This window comes from Carcharhinus amblyrhynchos, unplaced genomic scaffold, assembly GCF_965287045.1.
Source record: "Carcharhinus amblyrhynchos unplaced genomic scaffold, sCarAmb.v2.hapA scaffold_871, whole genome shotgun sequence".
NCBI classification, from domain to species: Eukaryota; Metazoa; Chordata; class Chondrichthyes; order Carcharhiniformes; family Carcharhinidae; genus Carcharhinus; species Carcharhinus amblyrhynchos.
In genome coordinates this window covers 6,404-22,263 of record NW_027650611.1, presented here as the reverse complement: position 1 = coordinate 22,263, position 15,860 = coordinate 6,404, and the positions used below count along the sequence as shown (strand labels likewise).

General features: G+C 51.7%; 1 protein-coding gene across 1 annotated transcript; it reads right to left on the bottom strand.

Moving 5' to 3' along the window:
* Positions 1-12,330: 12,330 nt before the first annotated feature.
* Positions 12,331-13,390, bottom strand: LOC145340247 (leukotriene B4 receptor 1-like; the record flags this gene model as incomplete). The annotated part of the gene is given in 2 exon segments (XM_080184695.1): positions 12,331-13,080; positions 13,082-13,390. Coding segments are annotated over 2 exon segments (1,059 nt in total), but the record flags the coding sequence as incomplete, so codon positions are not given.
* Positions 13,391-15,860: the final 2,470 nt, after the last annotated feature.

Below are 15,860 nucleotides of genomic sequence, written 5' to 3'. Positions count from 1 at the left end.
GGGCTACATTCATGACTCTTTATAATTCCTTGTGGTCTTGGGCAGAGCAGGAGCCCATACCGAGCTGTGAGACATCCAGAAAGGATGCTCTCTATGGTGCATCAGTTGGTGAGAGCCATAGCGGACATGCCAAATTGTTGTGAAGTCACAAAGGAGAGAGTGAGAGAGAGTGAAATGAAATTCCTTTCGTTGTCAATCCAGCCTTTGTTTTAGCAGATGGTTTCTGTGCCCCTGGATGGCCATGGCGAGATGTAAAGAGGAACTCATCCCAGTATTTAGATAGGGGATCAGGGACAGGACAACTGAGCTACACTTCCCAAGGGTGGTTCTCGCTCCAATGTTGGCTGGGTTGTATTCCTGGCAGGATCCAGCTTGCCAGCTTACTAATGCTGTATTTGCCCTGTGGCCTCTCCGAGCTGATGTTGGCAGGCAGTTGGGGGTTGGTGTAAGGGTTGGCACAAAGCTGGACTCCAAGAGCCACCTCCGCGGGTTCCTCCAGGCACTGACCCTGCGAGCCCAGGCCTGGTACGGAGGGTGGAACTTTGTAAAGCCAACCTTCTCCACCTGCACTGTTACTGGCACTGCTTACATCACTGAATTCACACACACACACACACACACTCACACTCACACACACTCACACTCACACTCACACACACTCACACTCACACTCACACACGCTCCCTCACACACACACACTCACACACGCTCCCTCACACACCGTTATTCTCTCATTCACTCTCTCTCCCTCACACACTCTCACACACATTCATTCTCTCATTCACTCTCATTCTCATTCTCCTACACAGTCTCTCACACACACATACCCACTCTCTCACTCTCTCACACACAATTTCATTCACTCTCACTCACTCTCGTTCTCTCACGTGCACTCTCTCTCACTTTTTGTCTCACTCTCACGTTCTTTCTCTCTCTCACGCTCTCTCTCGCACTCTCTCTCATGCTCTCTCTCTCTCACGCTCTCTCATGCTCTCCCTCTCACATTCACTCTCTCACGCTCTCTCTCATGCACACTTTCTCTCACACACACACACACACACACACACACACACTCTCATACACACAAATTGTGCGGAGGGTGTGGAAAGTCTGCAGAAGGATCTAGATAGGCTGAGCGAGTGGGCAAGGACCTGGCAGATGGAGTACAATGTTGGCAAGTGTGAGGTGGTCCACTTTGGTAGGAAGAATGGTAGGAAGGACTACTACTTACAGGGCGAAAAACTGCAGCAGGCGACGGTGCAGAGGGACCTCGGGGTCCTTGTGCATGAGTCGCAAAAACCCAGCTTGCAGGTGCAGCAGGTGGTCAGGAAGGCGAATGGGATGCTGGCTTTCATCGCGAGGGGGATTGAATATAAAAGTAGGGAGGTCTTGCTGCAGCTGTATAGGGCATTGGTGAGGCCGCAGCTGGAGTACTGTGTGCAGTTTTGGGCGCCGCACCTGCGCAAGGATATTTTGGCCTTGGAGGGAGTGCAGAGGAGGTTTACTAGGCTGATACCGGAGTTGAGGGGGTTGAGCTATGAGGAGAGGCTGAATAAATTAGGCTTGTACTCGTTAGAGTTTAGAAGAATGAGGGGAGATCTCATTGAGACATATAAGATGATGAATGGGATGGATAGGATAGAGGTGGAGAGACTCTTCCCGCTCAGAAAGGACAGTAGGACTAGGGGGCACAGCCTCAAGATAAAGGGGGGGGCGGTTTAGAACGGAGTTGAGGAGGAACTTCTTCACTCAAAGGGTGGTGAATCTCTGGAATTCTCTGCCCGTTGAAGTGGTGGAGGCTGCCTCGCTAAATATTTTTAAGACGCGGGTTGATGGGTTTTTGATAAGAGAGGGGATTAAGGGTTATGGGGAGAGGGCGGGAATGTGGAACTGAGCCACAACAGATCAGCCATGATCTTATTGAATGGCGGGGCAGGCTCGAAGGGCTAGATGGCCTACTCCTGCTTCTGTTTCTTATGTTATGTTCTTATGTTCACACACTCTCTCACGCACACGCTCTCTCTCACACACTCTCTCTCTCACACACTCTCTCTCTCACACACTCTCTCTCTCACACACTCTCTCTCACACACACACTCTCTCACACACTCTCTCACACACACATTCTCTCTCACACACACACACACTCTCTCTCACACTCTCTCACACACACACTCTCTCTCACACTCTGTCTCACACGCACTCTCTCTCTCTCACACACTCTCTCTCACACTCTCTCACACTCTCTCTCTCTCACACACACTCTCACACACACACTCTCTCACACACACACACTCTCTCTCGCACACTCTCTCACACACACTCTCTCTCAAACTCACACTCCCTCTCTCTCTCACACACACTCTCTCTCACACACTCTCTCTCACACTCTCTCTCACACACACTCTCTCACACACATTCTCTCTCTCTCGCACACTCTCTCACACACACACTCTCTCAAACACACACTCCCTCTCTCTCTCACACACACTCTCTCACACACTCTCTCTCACACTCTCTCTCACACACACTCTCTCACACACACACTCTCTCACACACATTCTCTCTCTCTCACACACTCTCACACACACACACTCTCTCTCAAACACACACTCCCTCTTGATTTTCAAAAGGCATTTGACAAGGTACCTCACAAGAGGTTATTGCAGAAGGTCAGGGGACATAGAGTTGGGGGTAGGGTGTTAGCGTGGATAGAGGATTGGTTGTCAAATAGGAGGCAGAGAGTGGGGGTCAATGGGTGCTATTCGGATTGGCGGATGGTGACTAGTGGAGTGCCCCAGGGGTCAGTGCTGGGGCCTCAGCTATTTACCATTTATATAGATGATCTGGAGGAGGGAACCGAGTGTAGGGTGTCGAAATTTGCTGATGACACCAAGATTGGGGGAACGGCAAATTGTGCGGAGGGTGTGGAGAGTCTACAGAAGGATCTAGATAGGCTGGGCGAATGGGCCAGGAAATGGTAAATGGAATTTAATGTTGGCAAGTGTGAGGTGGTCCACTTTGGTAGGAATAATGGTAGGAAGGATTATTACTTACGTGGAGAAAAACTGCAGCAGGCGACGGTGCAGAGGGACCTCGGGGTCCTTGTGCATGAGTCGCAAAAACCCAGCTTGCAGGTGCAGCAGGTGGTCAGGAAGGCGAATGGGATGCTGGCCTTCATCGCGAGGGGGATTGAATATAAAAGTAGGGAGGTCTTGCTGCAGCTGTATAGGGCATTGGTGAGGCCGCAGCTGGAGTACTGTGTGCAGTTTTGGGCGCCGTACTTACGCAAGGATATTTTGGCCTTGGAGGGAGTGCAGAGGAGGTTTACTAGGCTGATACCGGAGTTGAGGGGGTTGAGCTATGAGGAGAGGCTCAATAAATTAGGCTTGTACTCGTTAGAGTTTAGAAGAATGAGGGGAGATCTCATTGAGACGTATAAGATGATGAATGAGATGGATAGGATAGAGGTGGAGAGACTCTTCCCGCTCAGAAAGGACAGTAGGACTAGGGGGCACAGCCTCAAGATAAAGGGGGGGCGGTTTAGAACGGAGTTGAGGAGGAACTTCTTCACTCAAAGGGTGGTGAATCTCTGGAATTCTCTGCCCATTGAAGTGGTGGAGGCTGCCTCGCTAAATATTTTTAAGACGCGGGTTGATGGGTTTTTGATAAGAGAGGGGATTAAGGGTTATGGGGAGAGGGCGGGAATGTGGAACTGAGCCACGACAGATCAGCCATGATCTTATTGAATGGCGGGGCAGGCTCGAAGGGCTAGATGGCCTACTCCTGCTCCTATTTCTTATGTTCTCTCTCTCTCACACACACTCTCTCACACTCTCTCTCTCACACACACTCTCTCTCACACACACTCTCTCACACACACTCTCTCTCACACACTCTCTCTCACACACACTCTCTCTCACACACTCTCTCTCTCACACACACTCTCTCACACTCTCTCTCTCACACACACTCTCTCTCACACACACTCTCTCTCACACACACTCTCTCTCACACACTCTCTCTCACACACACTCTCTCTCACACACTCTCTCTCTCACACACACTCTCTCTCACACTTTCTCTCTCTCACACTCTCTCTCTCACACGCACTCTCTCTCAAATACAAAGACACTCACACACACAAATCAAGTCTGTACTCAGAGGACTGTGTTGTTGGTACTGTTGTGAAGTGGAGGTTGATCCCCTCACAGAGGAGTACCTCCCTTCATAATCTGTTAAAGTGCGTGTGAGGAGGGGGAACTCATTATTACTAACTTCAGATAATCTGCACTGCAGCAACTTCTAATGGTTAAATCAAAATAACTACCTGAGACGCTCTCTGCAAAAGCAACAAGTAAGATTTTATTTATCTAACCAACAGTGAGCACGCTAACTAAGCTATTAACAAACACAATAAAACACTATCTTATTTATGACTAAAGCAGGATTAAGCTATGATCGTAATGAAGTCAAGGCGGCATCATTTTAAAATAGGAATGAGAAAAGGTTTAGATAAAGCATCAAGGCAAACAGTGATTGCTTTTGCTATTTAAAGAGAGTGTCTGTCTGTGAAGCCACAGGACATTGGAATATAATCTATTTGTAATATAGATATGTAACTGATTTGGAGGAAAATGTAACTGGTTTGATTAGTAAGTTTGCGGACGACACAAAGTTTGGTGGATTTGCGGATATCGATGAGGACCATCAGGGGATATAGCAGGATATAGATCAGTTGGAGACTTGGGCGGAGAGATGGCAGATGGAGTTTAATCCGGACAAATGTGAGGCAGTGCATTTTGGAATACAGATAGGAAATATACAGTAAATGGCAGAACCCTTAAGAATATTGATAGGCAGAGGGATCTGGGTGTACAGGTACACAGGTCATTGAACGTGGCAATGCAGGTGGAGAATGTAGTCAAGAAGGCATACAGCAGGCTTGTCTTCATCAGCCGGGGTACTGAGTTTACAATTGGTAAGTCATGTTGCAGCTTTATAGAACCTTAGTTAGGGCTGCACTTGGAATATCGTGTTCAATTCTGGTCGCCATACTACCAGAAGGATGTGGAGGCTTTGGAGAGGGTACAGAAAAGATTGACCAGGATGTTGCCCTGGTATGGAGGGCATTAGCTATGAGCAGAGGTTGGAGAAACTTGGTTTGTTCTCACTGGAGCGACGGAGGTTGAGGGGAGACCTGATAGAAATCTACAAGATTATGAGAGGCAGAGTGGAGAGTCAGAAGCTTTTTTCCCAGGGTGGAAGAACAAAGAAGAACAAAGAACAAAATCAGCCCGGGAAACAGGCCCAACGAGCCCGCGCCGCCATCTCAACACCACCAGTCCCCCTACTCCCCCCACGACCCCTGTCTAATGTTTTATGGCCATCCAGATTGAGGGAATCTGGTTTAGGGACAATTTATTCCCACCAATCAGCCTAACAGCACATCTTTGGGGTGTGGGAGGAAACCGGAGCACCCGGAGAAAACCCACGCAAGCACGGGGAGAATGCGCAAACTCCCCACAGACACCGGCCCAAATCCATGTGTCTGCACAGCAATCAGCAATAGTCACTGAGCTGTCGTCTTGCCCAGTATCTGGTCCAGTTTAGGCACACACTAACGACGTGAAGCACTAGGCCAATCTCGAACAACCAAGAGCAGCCCCAGTACGACCCATCGCCTGTATGCCCCTCGTTGGACACGAGGTGGACCGACTTAAAATATGTGAATGAAAGAGAAAAAACATTATTATCATACTATACCCATTTACATTACCAGGGACACCCCAATGCTAATGACCCTTATTTAAAACAATCTCCTGTATCCACCCATCTCCAACTCAGTCATGTGCCTGTCTAAGTTACTCTTAAAGGACTCTAGCGTGTTTGCCTCCACCACCTTACTTGGCAGAGCATTCCATACCCCCACTACCCTCTGTGTGAAAAACCTCACTCTAATATCTGTGTTGTACCGCTCCCCCCTCACCTTAAGCCCATGGCCCCTTAAACAGTCAGCACAGGTTCAAGGTGCGTTGGGGGAAAAGTTTAGAGGAGATGTGAGAGGCAAGTTTTTTTTTTACACAGAGGGTGGTGAATGTCTGGAACGGGGAGGCGGTAGGAGCGGGTACGATAGCAGCAGTTAAGGGGCATCTAGACAAATACATGAATAGGACGGGAATGGGAGGGTACAGACTCTGGAAGTGCGTACGGTTTTAGTTTATGATTTAGCATCATGTTGGGTGGAGGCCTGGAGACTGAAGGGCCTGTTCCTGTGCGGTACTATAGAACCATAGAACATGACAGCTCAGAAAGAGGCCTTTTGGCCCTTCTTGTTTGTGCCAAACCATTTTTTTGCCTAGTCCCACTGACTTGAACCATATCCCTCCATCCCCCCTCTCATCCATGAGCCTGTCCAAGTTTGTCTTAAATGTTAAAAGTGACCCCGCATTTATCCGGCAGCTCATTCCACACTCCCACCACTCTCTGCGTGAAGAATCCCCCCCACTAATATTCCCTTTAAACTTTTCTCCCCTTCACCCTTAACCCATGCCCTCTTGTTTTTTTCTCCCCTAGCCTCAGTGGAAAAAGCCTGCTTGCATTCACTCTATCTATACCCATCAAAATCTTATACACCTCTATCAAATCTCCCCTCATTCTTCTACACTCCAGGGAATAAAGTCCTAACCTATTCAATCTCTCTCTGTAACTCAGCTTCTCAAGTCCCGGCAACGTCCTTGTGAACCTTCTCTGCGCTCTTTATTTACATCCTTCCGGTTGTACATCCTACTGTTCTTTGTTCTTTGCCCTTTGAATGGTGGAACAGGCTGGAAAGGCCAAATGGTCTCCTCCTGCTCCTATTTTCTATGTTTCAATCCTGATGGAACGTTGAGCAGATAAATACGTTATTAACAAAACGAAATAAATTATTTCAGTCACTCTCAAAATACAACCCGGTTTGCCATCTTACAGAATGTTCCGTGCTGATCTCTTCTGTCTTCACTTCTGTTGGTACATAGAACACTACAACACAAACAGGCCCTTCGGCCCACAAGTTGCACCAATAATATCCCTACCTACCAGGCCTATTTATAACCCTCAATCCCATTAAATCCAATGTACTCATCCAGAATTCTCTTAAAAGACCCCAGCGAGTTCGCCTCCACCACCACCGACGGCAGCCGATTCCACTCACTCACCACCCTCTGAGTGAAAAACTTACCCCTGACATCTCCTCTGTACCTACTCCCCAGCACCTTAAACCTGTGTCCTCTCGTAGCGACCATTTCAGCCCTGGGAAATAGCCTCTGAGAATCCACCCTATCTATACCTCTCAACATCTTATAAACCTCTATCAGGTCACCTCTCAACCTTCGTCTCTCCAAGGAGAAGAGACCGAGCTCCCTCAACCTATCCTCATAAGGCATGCCTCCCAATCCAGGCAACATCCTTGTAAATCTCCTCTGCACCCTCTCAATAGCTTCCACATCCTTCCTGTAGTGAGGCGACCAGAACTGAGCACAGTACTCCAAGTGGGGTTTGACAAGGTACCTTTGCGATTGAGATGAGGCTTTCTTTTAAGGCATAAATGGAGCTCTGTGCCATGGCAGCTGGCTGGATGTCTGGAGCTGGGGAGCTGTGGCTCTTACACCCCTGATGACAAATCAAAACCCCCGCAACAGAATTGGGTTGCAGGTTACCGCTTTTTTTTGTTGACCAAATAAACTCAATCAAACTAACGAAGGGGCAAATTAAAAGGGGCAACTCCCAACCGGAGGGGAACTGCCTGAACTAAAGGACAAAGTGGAAAAGAAACTTGAAGCCTCTGCACCCCAGCCCCTGTGGTGCCTAGAAGGCCTCAACGGTGCCGTCGGACACCACATGCTCCCTCTCCAGGGACGCCTGGCCGTGAATGAAGCCGCAGTAGAGAGGCAGACAGTCGGGTCAGATGACCCCCCCTCGGTTGCCCGCTGCCTGGACCTGTTTGTGGCGGGTTTTGCCAGGTCAAATTCAAATCTGATAGGTTGTTGCTATTCAAGTGCCTAGTTTCAACTGATTGGACAAAACGTCGAAGAAAACAGCCCGTTGTCTTGGCAACATAGCCGCGCGATGATAATGTTTCAGTCTGTGTACTCTATGTGCACCTGCCTCTTTTTTCTATCTCTCTAAACAGAGGTTAAAAAAAACCTACCTTTTTTAACAGTGCTTTCTTAGCATATTTACAGTTCTTAGACAGTTCTTACAAACACCAACCTCACAAGAGTACAATGTAGTGTATTTTTTATTGAGAGTAACGGATCATGATTGTATTTACACGTTCTATATACATACACTTAGAAATCAAGAGCTGCGCCCAATCGGGGTTGACAGACACCAGTTGTTGGTGCTGGCTGGGGGCAGCGGAAGCGGGGGGCAGGGGGTGCGGTGGGGGGGGGGGGCAGTGGAAGGGGTGGGAGTGAGCAATGGAGGAGGAGGTGGAATGGGAAATGTATCAGGCTCTGAATTACGAAAAAGGGGCAAACGGATTTGCGAATTTGGGATACTGAGGGATGCCGCACTGGGGGGGAAGGTTGGGATGGTCTGGTGAGGGTTGGGGTGAGACACTCGGAAAGGGTGAGGAGTAAAGCCTTGGGCTCTGTGCCGAAGGCTCCAGAGGGAGCCTCCGTGTTTCGATTTCGACTTGGCGAAAGATTGCAGAGCTCCGAGGTGCAGAGGGATCTGGGTGTCGGAGTGCATGAAGGCCGGAATGCAGGTGCAGCAAGGAGCTTGCTCTTCAAAGTTGATTTATTAGTGTCACAAGTGATTTTACATTAACATAGCAGTGATGTGACTGTGAAAACCCCCTGGTTGCCACACTCTGACGCCTGTTCGGGTTACACCCAGGGAGAATTTAGCATGGCCAATCCACCTAACCTGCAGATTTGGACGATGGGAGGAAACCCACGCAGACACGGGGAGAACGTGCAAACTCCACACAGACAGTGACCCGAGCCGGGAATCGAACCCGGGTCCGTGGTGCTGCGAGGCAGCAGTGCTAACCGCTGTGCCACCGAGCAGAGATTCCCCCCCTCCTGGTCAATCTCTCCTCATACATCAGTCCCGCCATCCCAGGAATCAGCCTGGTAAACCTTCGCTGCGCTCCCTCAAGAGACAAGAACATCCTTCCTGCATCTACCTTGAGTCTCAGTGGGAAGGCAAAGGGGCGTCTGGTTAAGTGGGAGGCTTTCAAAAGTGAGTTAACCCGGATTCAGGGTAAACACATTCGTCTTAAAGTGAAGGACAAGGCTGGCAGAAGTTAGGAACCCTGGATGACTCGGGATACTGAGGCCCTGGTCAAGAAAAAGAAAGAGGCACATGACATGCATAGGCAGCTGGGATCAAGTGAATCCCTTGAAGAGTGTAGAGGGTGTAGGAGTGGAGTTCAGAGAGAAATCAGGAGGGCAAAAAGGGAACATGAGATTGTTTTGACAGATAAGGCAAAGGAGAATCCAAAGAGCTTCTACAAATGCATAAAGGGCAAAAGAGTAACAAGGGAGAGAGTAGGGCCACTTAAGGATCAGCAAGGTCATCTATGTACGGATCCACAAGAGACGGGCGAGATCCTCAATGAATATTTCTCATCAGTATTTACTGTTGGGAAAAGCATGGATGTTAGGGAACTTGGGGAAATAAATAGTGATGTCTTGAGGAGTGTACATGTTACAGAGAAGGAGGCGCTGGAAGTCTTAAAGCACATCAAGGTAGATAAATCCCCGAGACCTGAAGTGTATCCCAGGACATTGTGGGAGGCTAGGGGGAGAATTGCGGGTCCCCTAGCCGAGATATTTGAATCATCGATAGTCACGGGTGAGGTGCCTGAAGACTGGAGAGTGGCAAATGTTGTCCCTTTGTTTAAAAAGGGCTGCAGGGAAAAGCCTGGGAACCGGTGAGCCTCAAGTCTGTGTTGGGTAAATTGTTGGAAGGTATTTTGGGAGACAGGATCTACAGGCATTTAGAGACACAAGGACTGATTAGGGACAGTCAGCATGGCTTTGTGAGTGGAAAATCATGTCCCTCAAATTTGATTGAGTTTTTTGAAGGGGTAACCAAGAAGGTGGATGAGGGCAGTGCAGTTGATGGTGTCTACATGGTCTTTAGCAAGGCCTTTGACAAGGTACTGCATGGTAGGTTGTTGCATAAGGTTAAATCTCACAGGATCCAGGGTGAGGTAGCCAAATGGATACAAAATTGGCTTCTGTTGTAGAGGGTTGTTTTTCAAGCTGGAGGCCTGCGACCAGCGATGTGCCTCAGGGATCAGTGCTGGGCCCACTGTTATTTATCATTTATATTAATGATTTGGATGAGAATATTGGAGGCATTGTTAGTAAGTTTGCAGATGACACCAAGATTGGTGGCATAGTGGACAGTGAGGAAAGTTATCTCCGATTGCAACAGGATCTTGATCAATTGGACCAGTGGGCTGACAAATGGCCATTAATGACAAATTAATGTAGATAAATGCGAGGTGATGCATTTTGGTAGATTGAACCAGGGCAGGACTTACTCAGTTAATGGTAGGGCGTTGGGGAGAGTTACAGAACAAAGAGATCGTAGCATATTTACAATTCTTAGACAGTTCTTACAAACACCAACCTCACAAGAGTACAATGTAGTGTGTTTTTTATTGAGAGTAACGGATCACCATTGTATTTACACGTTCTATATACATACGCTTAGAAATCAAGAGCTGCGCCCAATCGGGGTTGACAGAGACCAGATGTTGGTGCTGGCTGGGGGCAGCGGAAGGGGGGGGCAGGGGGTGCAGGGGGGGGGGGTGCAGAGGAAGGTGTGGGGGGGGGGGCAGCGGAGGAGGGCATAGATTTAAGGTGAGAGGGAAGAGATACAAAAGGATCCAGAGGGGCAATTGTTTCACACAGATGTAGTAGTAGAGGCGGGTACAGTTTTATCTTTTGAAAAGCATTTAGACAGTTACACGGGTAGGATGGGTGTAGAGAGAGATATGGGCCAAACGCGGGAAATTGGGACTAGCTTAGGGGGTTTTAATAAAAAATGAGGGCCGCTTGGAGAAGTTGGGCTGTAAACCTCTATGAGAGCTTATGTCCTATTGGTGGTGGGGATGAGAGGCCGGGGGGGTGGGGTAGGAGTAGATGGAGATCTATTGATGGTGGGGATGAGAGGTCGGGGGAGGGGGTGGGGGATGGAGGTCCATTACGGTGGGGTTAGAGGCGGGAGGGGGGAGGTGGTGAGAGGTCAGGTGGAGGGGATGGAGATTTGTTGGCGGTGGGGGCGAGAGGTTGAAGGTGAGAGGTCGGGGGGAGAAGATGGAGATCTATTGGCGATGGGGGTTAGAGGTGGGGGGGGGGATGGGAGCTTGGGTGGAGGGGATGGAGATCCATTCACAGTGGGGGGGGGGGGGGTTAGAGGTGGGGGATGGGGATGTATTGGGGGGGTGGGACGGTGGGGTTAGAGGCCGGGGGGGGGGGGGGAATGGAGACATATTGGGGGGTGGGGGGTTAGAGTCCGGGAGGGGTGAGGGATGGAGATGTATTTGGGGGGGGGGGGTTAGAGGCCGGGGATGGAGATGTATTGGGGGTGGGGGGGGGTTAGAGGCTGGGGAGGGGGGGTGGGTGAGGGGATGGAGATGTATTGGGGGGTGGGGGGGGTGGGTTAGAGGTCGGGGGGGTGGGTGAGGGGATGGAGATGTATTGGGGGTGGGGGGGGTGGGTTAGAGGTCGGGGGGCGGGGCGGGGGATGGAGATGTATTGGGGGTGGGGGTGGGGGTGGGTGAGGGGATGGAGATGTATTGGGGGTGAGGGGTGGGGGGTTAGAGGTCGGGGGGGCGGGGGGGATGGAGATGTATTGGCGGGGTGGGGTTAGAGGTCGGGGGGGCGGGGGGGGATGGAGATGTATTGGGAGGTGGGGGGTGGAGGGTTAGAGGTCGGGGGGGCGGGGGGGATGGAGATGTATTGGGGGTGGGGGTTAGAGGTCGCGGGGGGGATGGAGATGTATTGGCGGTGGGGGGTTAGAGGTCGCGGGGGGGATGGAGATGTATTGGCGGTGGGGGTTAGAGGTCGGGGGGGGATGGAGATGTATTGGGAGGTGGGGGCTGGGGGGATTAGAGGTCGGGGGGGGATGGAGATGTATTGGCGGTGGGGTTAGAGGTCGGGGGGGGATGGAGATGTATTGGCGGTGGGGGTTAGAGGTCGGGGGGGATGGAGATGTATTGGCGGTGGGGGTTAGAGGTCGGGGGGGATGGAGATGTATTGGCGGTGGGGGTTAGAGGTCGGGGGAGGGTGTGAGGGGATGGAAAGGAGGACGGGGGGGGTTGTCCTAGAGGCCGGTGTGGACGTCCCCGTTGGCCCCCTCCCCCTTGCCGGCCCGGCTCCGGCTCTGGCTGGCCTGGCTTTCGGAGGTGGTGACCTCGAAGAGCTTGGCCATGAAGTTGGGCCCGGCGCTGCGGATCAGCTCCACGCCGGTGAAGGCGTACAGCACAGGGTTGACGCACGAGCCCACGAAGGCCAGCGCCGTCACCATGGGCCGCTGCTCCTTCAGCCAGTCCCGCAGTCGGGCCCGGCCCGCCCCCTCCGCCCCCACCTGGGCCAGGTTGACCGCGTGGTAGGGCAGCCAGAAGAGGCCGAAGGCCACCACGATGGCCACGATCAGCCGCTCCACCCGGCTCTTGCGGCGGGAGCGCAGCGTCCGCAGGCGGCGGCTGACCACCGCGTAGCTGCCCAGGATGACCGCGTAGGGCAGCAGGAAGCCCACCACCGTCTCGGCCAGGTAGTGGAAGGCCGTGTGGGCCGGGGAGGGGTGCCGCGGCTCGCACAGGTCCCGGCACTCCACCCGGCCCTTGCCCACCTCCCGGTAGATGGGGGCGGGCAGCGCCATCAGGGCCGCCAGGCACCAGATGCCCGCCAGCACCCGCCGGCTCAAGACTTGCGGCGGAGCCGGGCAGCGGCGTAGGGGCGGGGAGACCGCAGCCAGCCGGTCCACGCTCATGTAGGCCAGGAGGAAGACGCTGGCGTACATGTTGAGGCAGCAGATGTAGTGGAAGCCCTTGCAAGCTGCCCGGCCAAAGGACCCACTCCCGGCCCACCAGGAAGTGGATCCAGAAGGGGGTGGTCAGCAGGGTGACCCCGTCGGCCACCGCCAGGTTGAGGATCAGCACGCAGGTCACCGCCCGGCCCTGCCGCCTCATGCGCCACAGGATGGTCCACACCACGAAGGCGTTGCCCGGCAGCCCCACCACCAGGGCCAGCGACAGGATCAGGCTGCCAATGATGGTGGAGGGGCGGGAGCTCAGCAGGTTGTCCACGGCCGTCTGGTTGGGCTGGCAGGCTGGCGGAGACGGCGATGGCGTCGGGACGGTCAGCGGAGCGTCCAGTCCGGCCTACAGGGGGAGAGAGAGAGAGAGAGATTGAGAAACAGAGAGAGAGTGAGAGAGATTTAGAGAGTGAGATTGGGAGAGAGAGAGTGAGATATTGAGGGAGAGATTGAGAGAAAGAGATTGGGAGAGAGAGAGAGAGAGATTGGGAGAGAGAGAGTGAGATATTGAGGGAGAGAGATTGGGAGAGTGAGAGATTGAGAGAGAGAGATTGGGAGAGAGAGAGAGAGATTGAGAGAGCGAGATTGGGAGAGAGAGAGAGAGAGATTGGGAGAGAGAGAGTGAGATATTGAGGGAGAGAGATTGGGAGAGTGAGAGATTGAGAGAGAGAGATTGGGGAGAGAGAGAGAGAGAGAGATTGGGAGAGAGAGAGTGAGATATTGAGGGAGAGAGATTGGGAGAGTGAGAGATTGAGAGAGAGAGATTGGGAGAGAGAGAGAGAGATTGGGAGGGAGAGAGAGATTGGGAGAGTGAGAGAGAGATGGGAGAGAGAGAGAGAGATTGGGGAGGGAGAGAGAGATTGGGAGAGAGAGAGAGAGAGATTGGGAGGGAGAGAGAGATTGGGAGGGAGAGAGAGATTGGGAGAGAGAGAGAGATTGGGAGAGAGAGAGAGAGATTGGGAGGGAGAGAGAGATTGGGAGAGTGAGAGAGATTGGGAGAGAGAGAGAGATTGGGAGAGAGAGAGAGAGATTGGGAGGGAGAGAGAGATTGGGAGAGTGAGAGAGATTGGGAGAGAGAGAGAGATTGGGAGAGAGAGAGAGATTGGAGTGAGAGAGATGGGAGGTGAGAGAGATTGGGAGATTGAAGAAGAGATTGGAGATGGAAAGAGATTGGGAGAGATTGGGAGGAGATTGGGAGAATGAGAGAGAGATTGGGAGAATGAGAGGAGATTGGGAGATTGAGAGAGAGATTGGGAGAATGAGAGAGAGATTGGGAGATTGAGAGAGAGATTGGGGGAATGAGAGAGAGATTGGGAGAATGAGAGAGAGATTGGGAGAATGAGAGAGAGATTGGGAGATGAGAGGAGAGAGATTGGGAGAATGAGAGAGAGATTGGGAGAATGAGAGAGAGATTGGGAGAATGAGAGAGAGATTGAGAGAATGAGAGAGAGATTGGGAGAAGAGAGAGTGAGATTGGAAAGATGAGAGAGATTGGGAGATTGAGAGAGAGATTGGAGAGAAGATGGGAGAGAGAGATTGGGAGGAGGAGAAGGGAGAGAGAGATTGGGAGAGCGAGAGAGAAATTGGAGGAGAGAGAGATTGAGAGAGAGAAATTGGGGTAAGTTGAGGAAGATCTTCAAGCGGCAATTGGCAAATAAAATTCATGCACACAACGTCCAGCAATCCATCTCACACAAGAGAAGATCTGACCATCGCACCCCTGGACATTACCATTGTACTACCATCACTGAATCCCCCACTATCAACATCCTGGGGAGGGGGGGGGTTGCTGTTACCATTAACCAGATATTGAACTGGACCACCACCCCCCCCACCACCACGCCTCCCGTCACCCTCCCCTCCCCCCACCTTGACATTCGATGGTGTTACCATCGCTGAATCCCCAACACCCTGGGGGTCACCATGACTGAAGTGGACCCCAGGCAGCAACGGTGGGTTAGCACTTGCTGCCTCGCAGGGACCCTGGGTTCGATTCCCGGCTCGGGTCACTGTCTGTGCGGAGTTTGCACGTTCTCCCCCCCGTGTCCGCGTGGGTTGGATTTGCTCCGGGTGCTCCGGTTTCCACCCACAGCTCCGAAGGTGTGCAGATTAGGTGCGTTGGCTGTGCTAAAAATTGCCCCTTAGTGCCCTGGGATGGGTAGGTCAGAGGATTAGTCAGGTAAAGGTGTAGAGGTTACGGGACCTGGGGATGGGATTGCGGTTGGCTTAGAATCGATGAGATGAATGACTTCGTTCCGCACCGTGGGGATTCTATGATTATATATAATATAAATATATATATATGGGAATTGAATTGAAGGGGAGCCAATTCACTCCTGCTGACTGCACGGTGGCACAGTGTTTAGCACTGCTGCCCCACAGCGCCAGGGACCTGGGTTCAATTCTGGCCACAGGTCGCTGTTTGTGTGGAGTTTGCATGTTCTCCCCGTGTCTGTGCGGGTTTCCTCCGGGTGCTCCGGTTTCCTCCACAGTCCAAAAATGTGCGGGTTGGGTTGATTGGCCATGCTAAATTGTCCAATAGTGTCAGGGGGATTAGCAGGGTAAATATGAAGGGTTAGGGGAATAAGGTCTGGGTGGGATTGTGTTCGGTGCAGACTCGACAGGCCGAATGGCCTTCTTCTGTAGTGTACAGACTCTATGATTTCTATGATTCCAGCCGCACCCCTTGCACCCCTCCCCCAACCATTTCAACATCATTGAATCCCCCACTACCATCATTCTGGGGGTTACCATTGACCAACTGGGACCCAGCCATAAGAACATAAGAAATAGGAGCAGGAGTAGACCATCTAGCC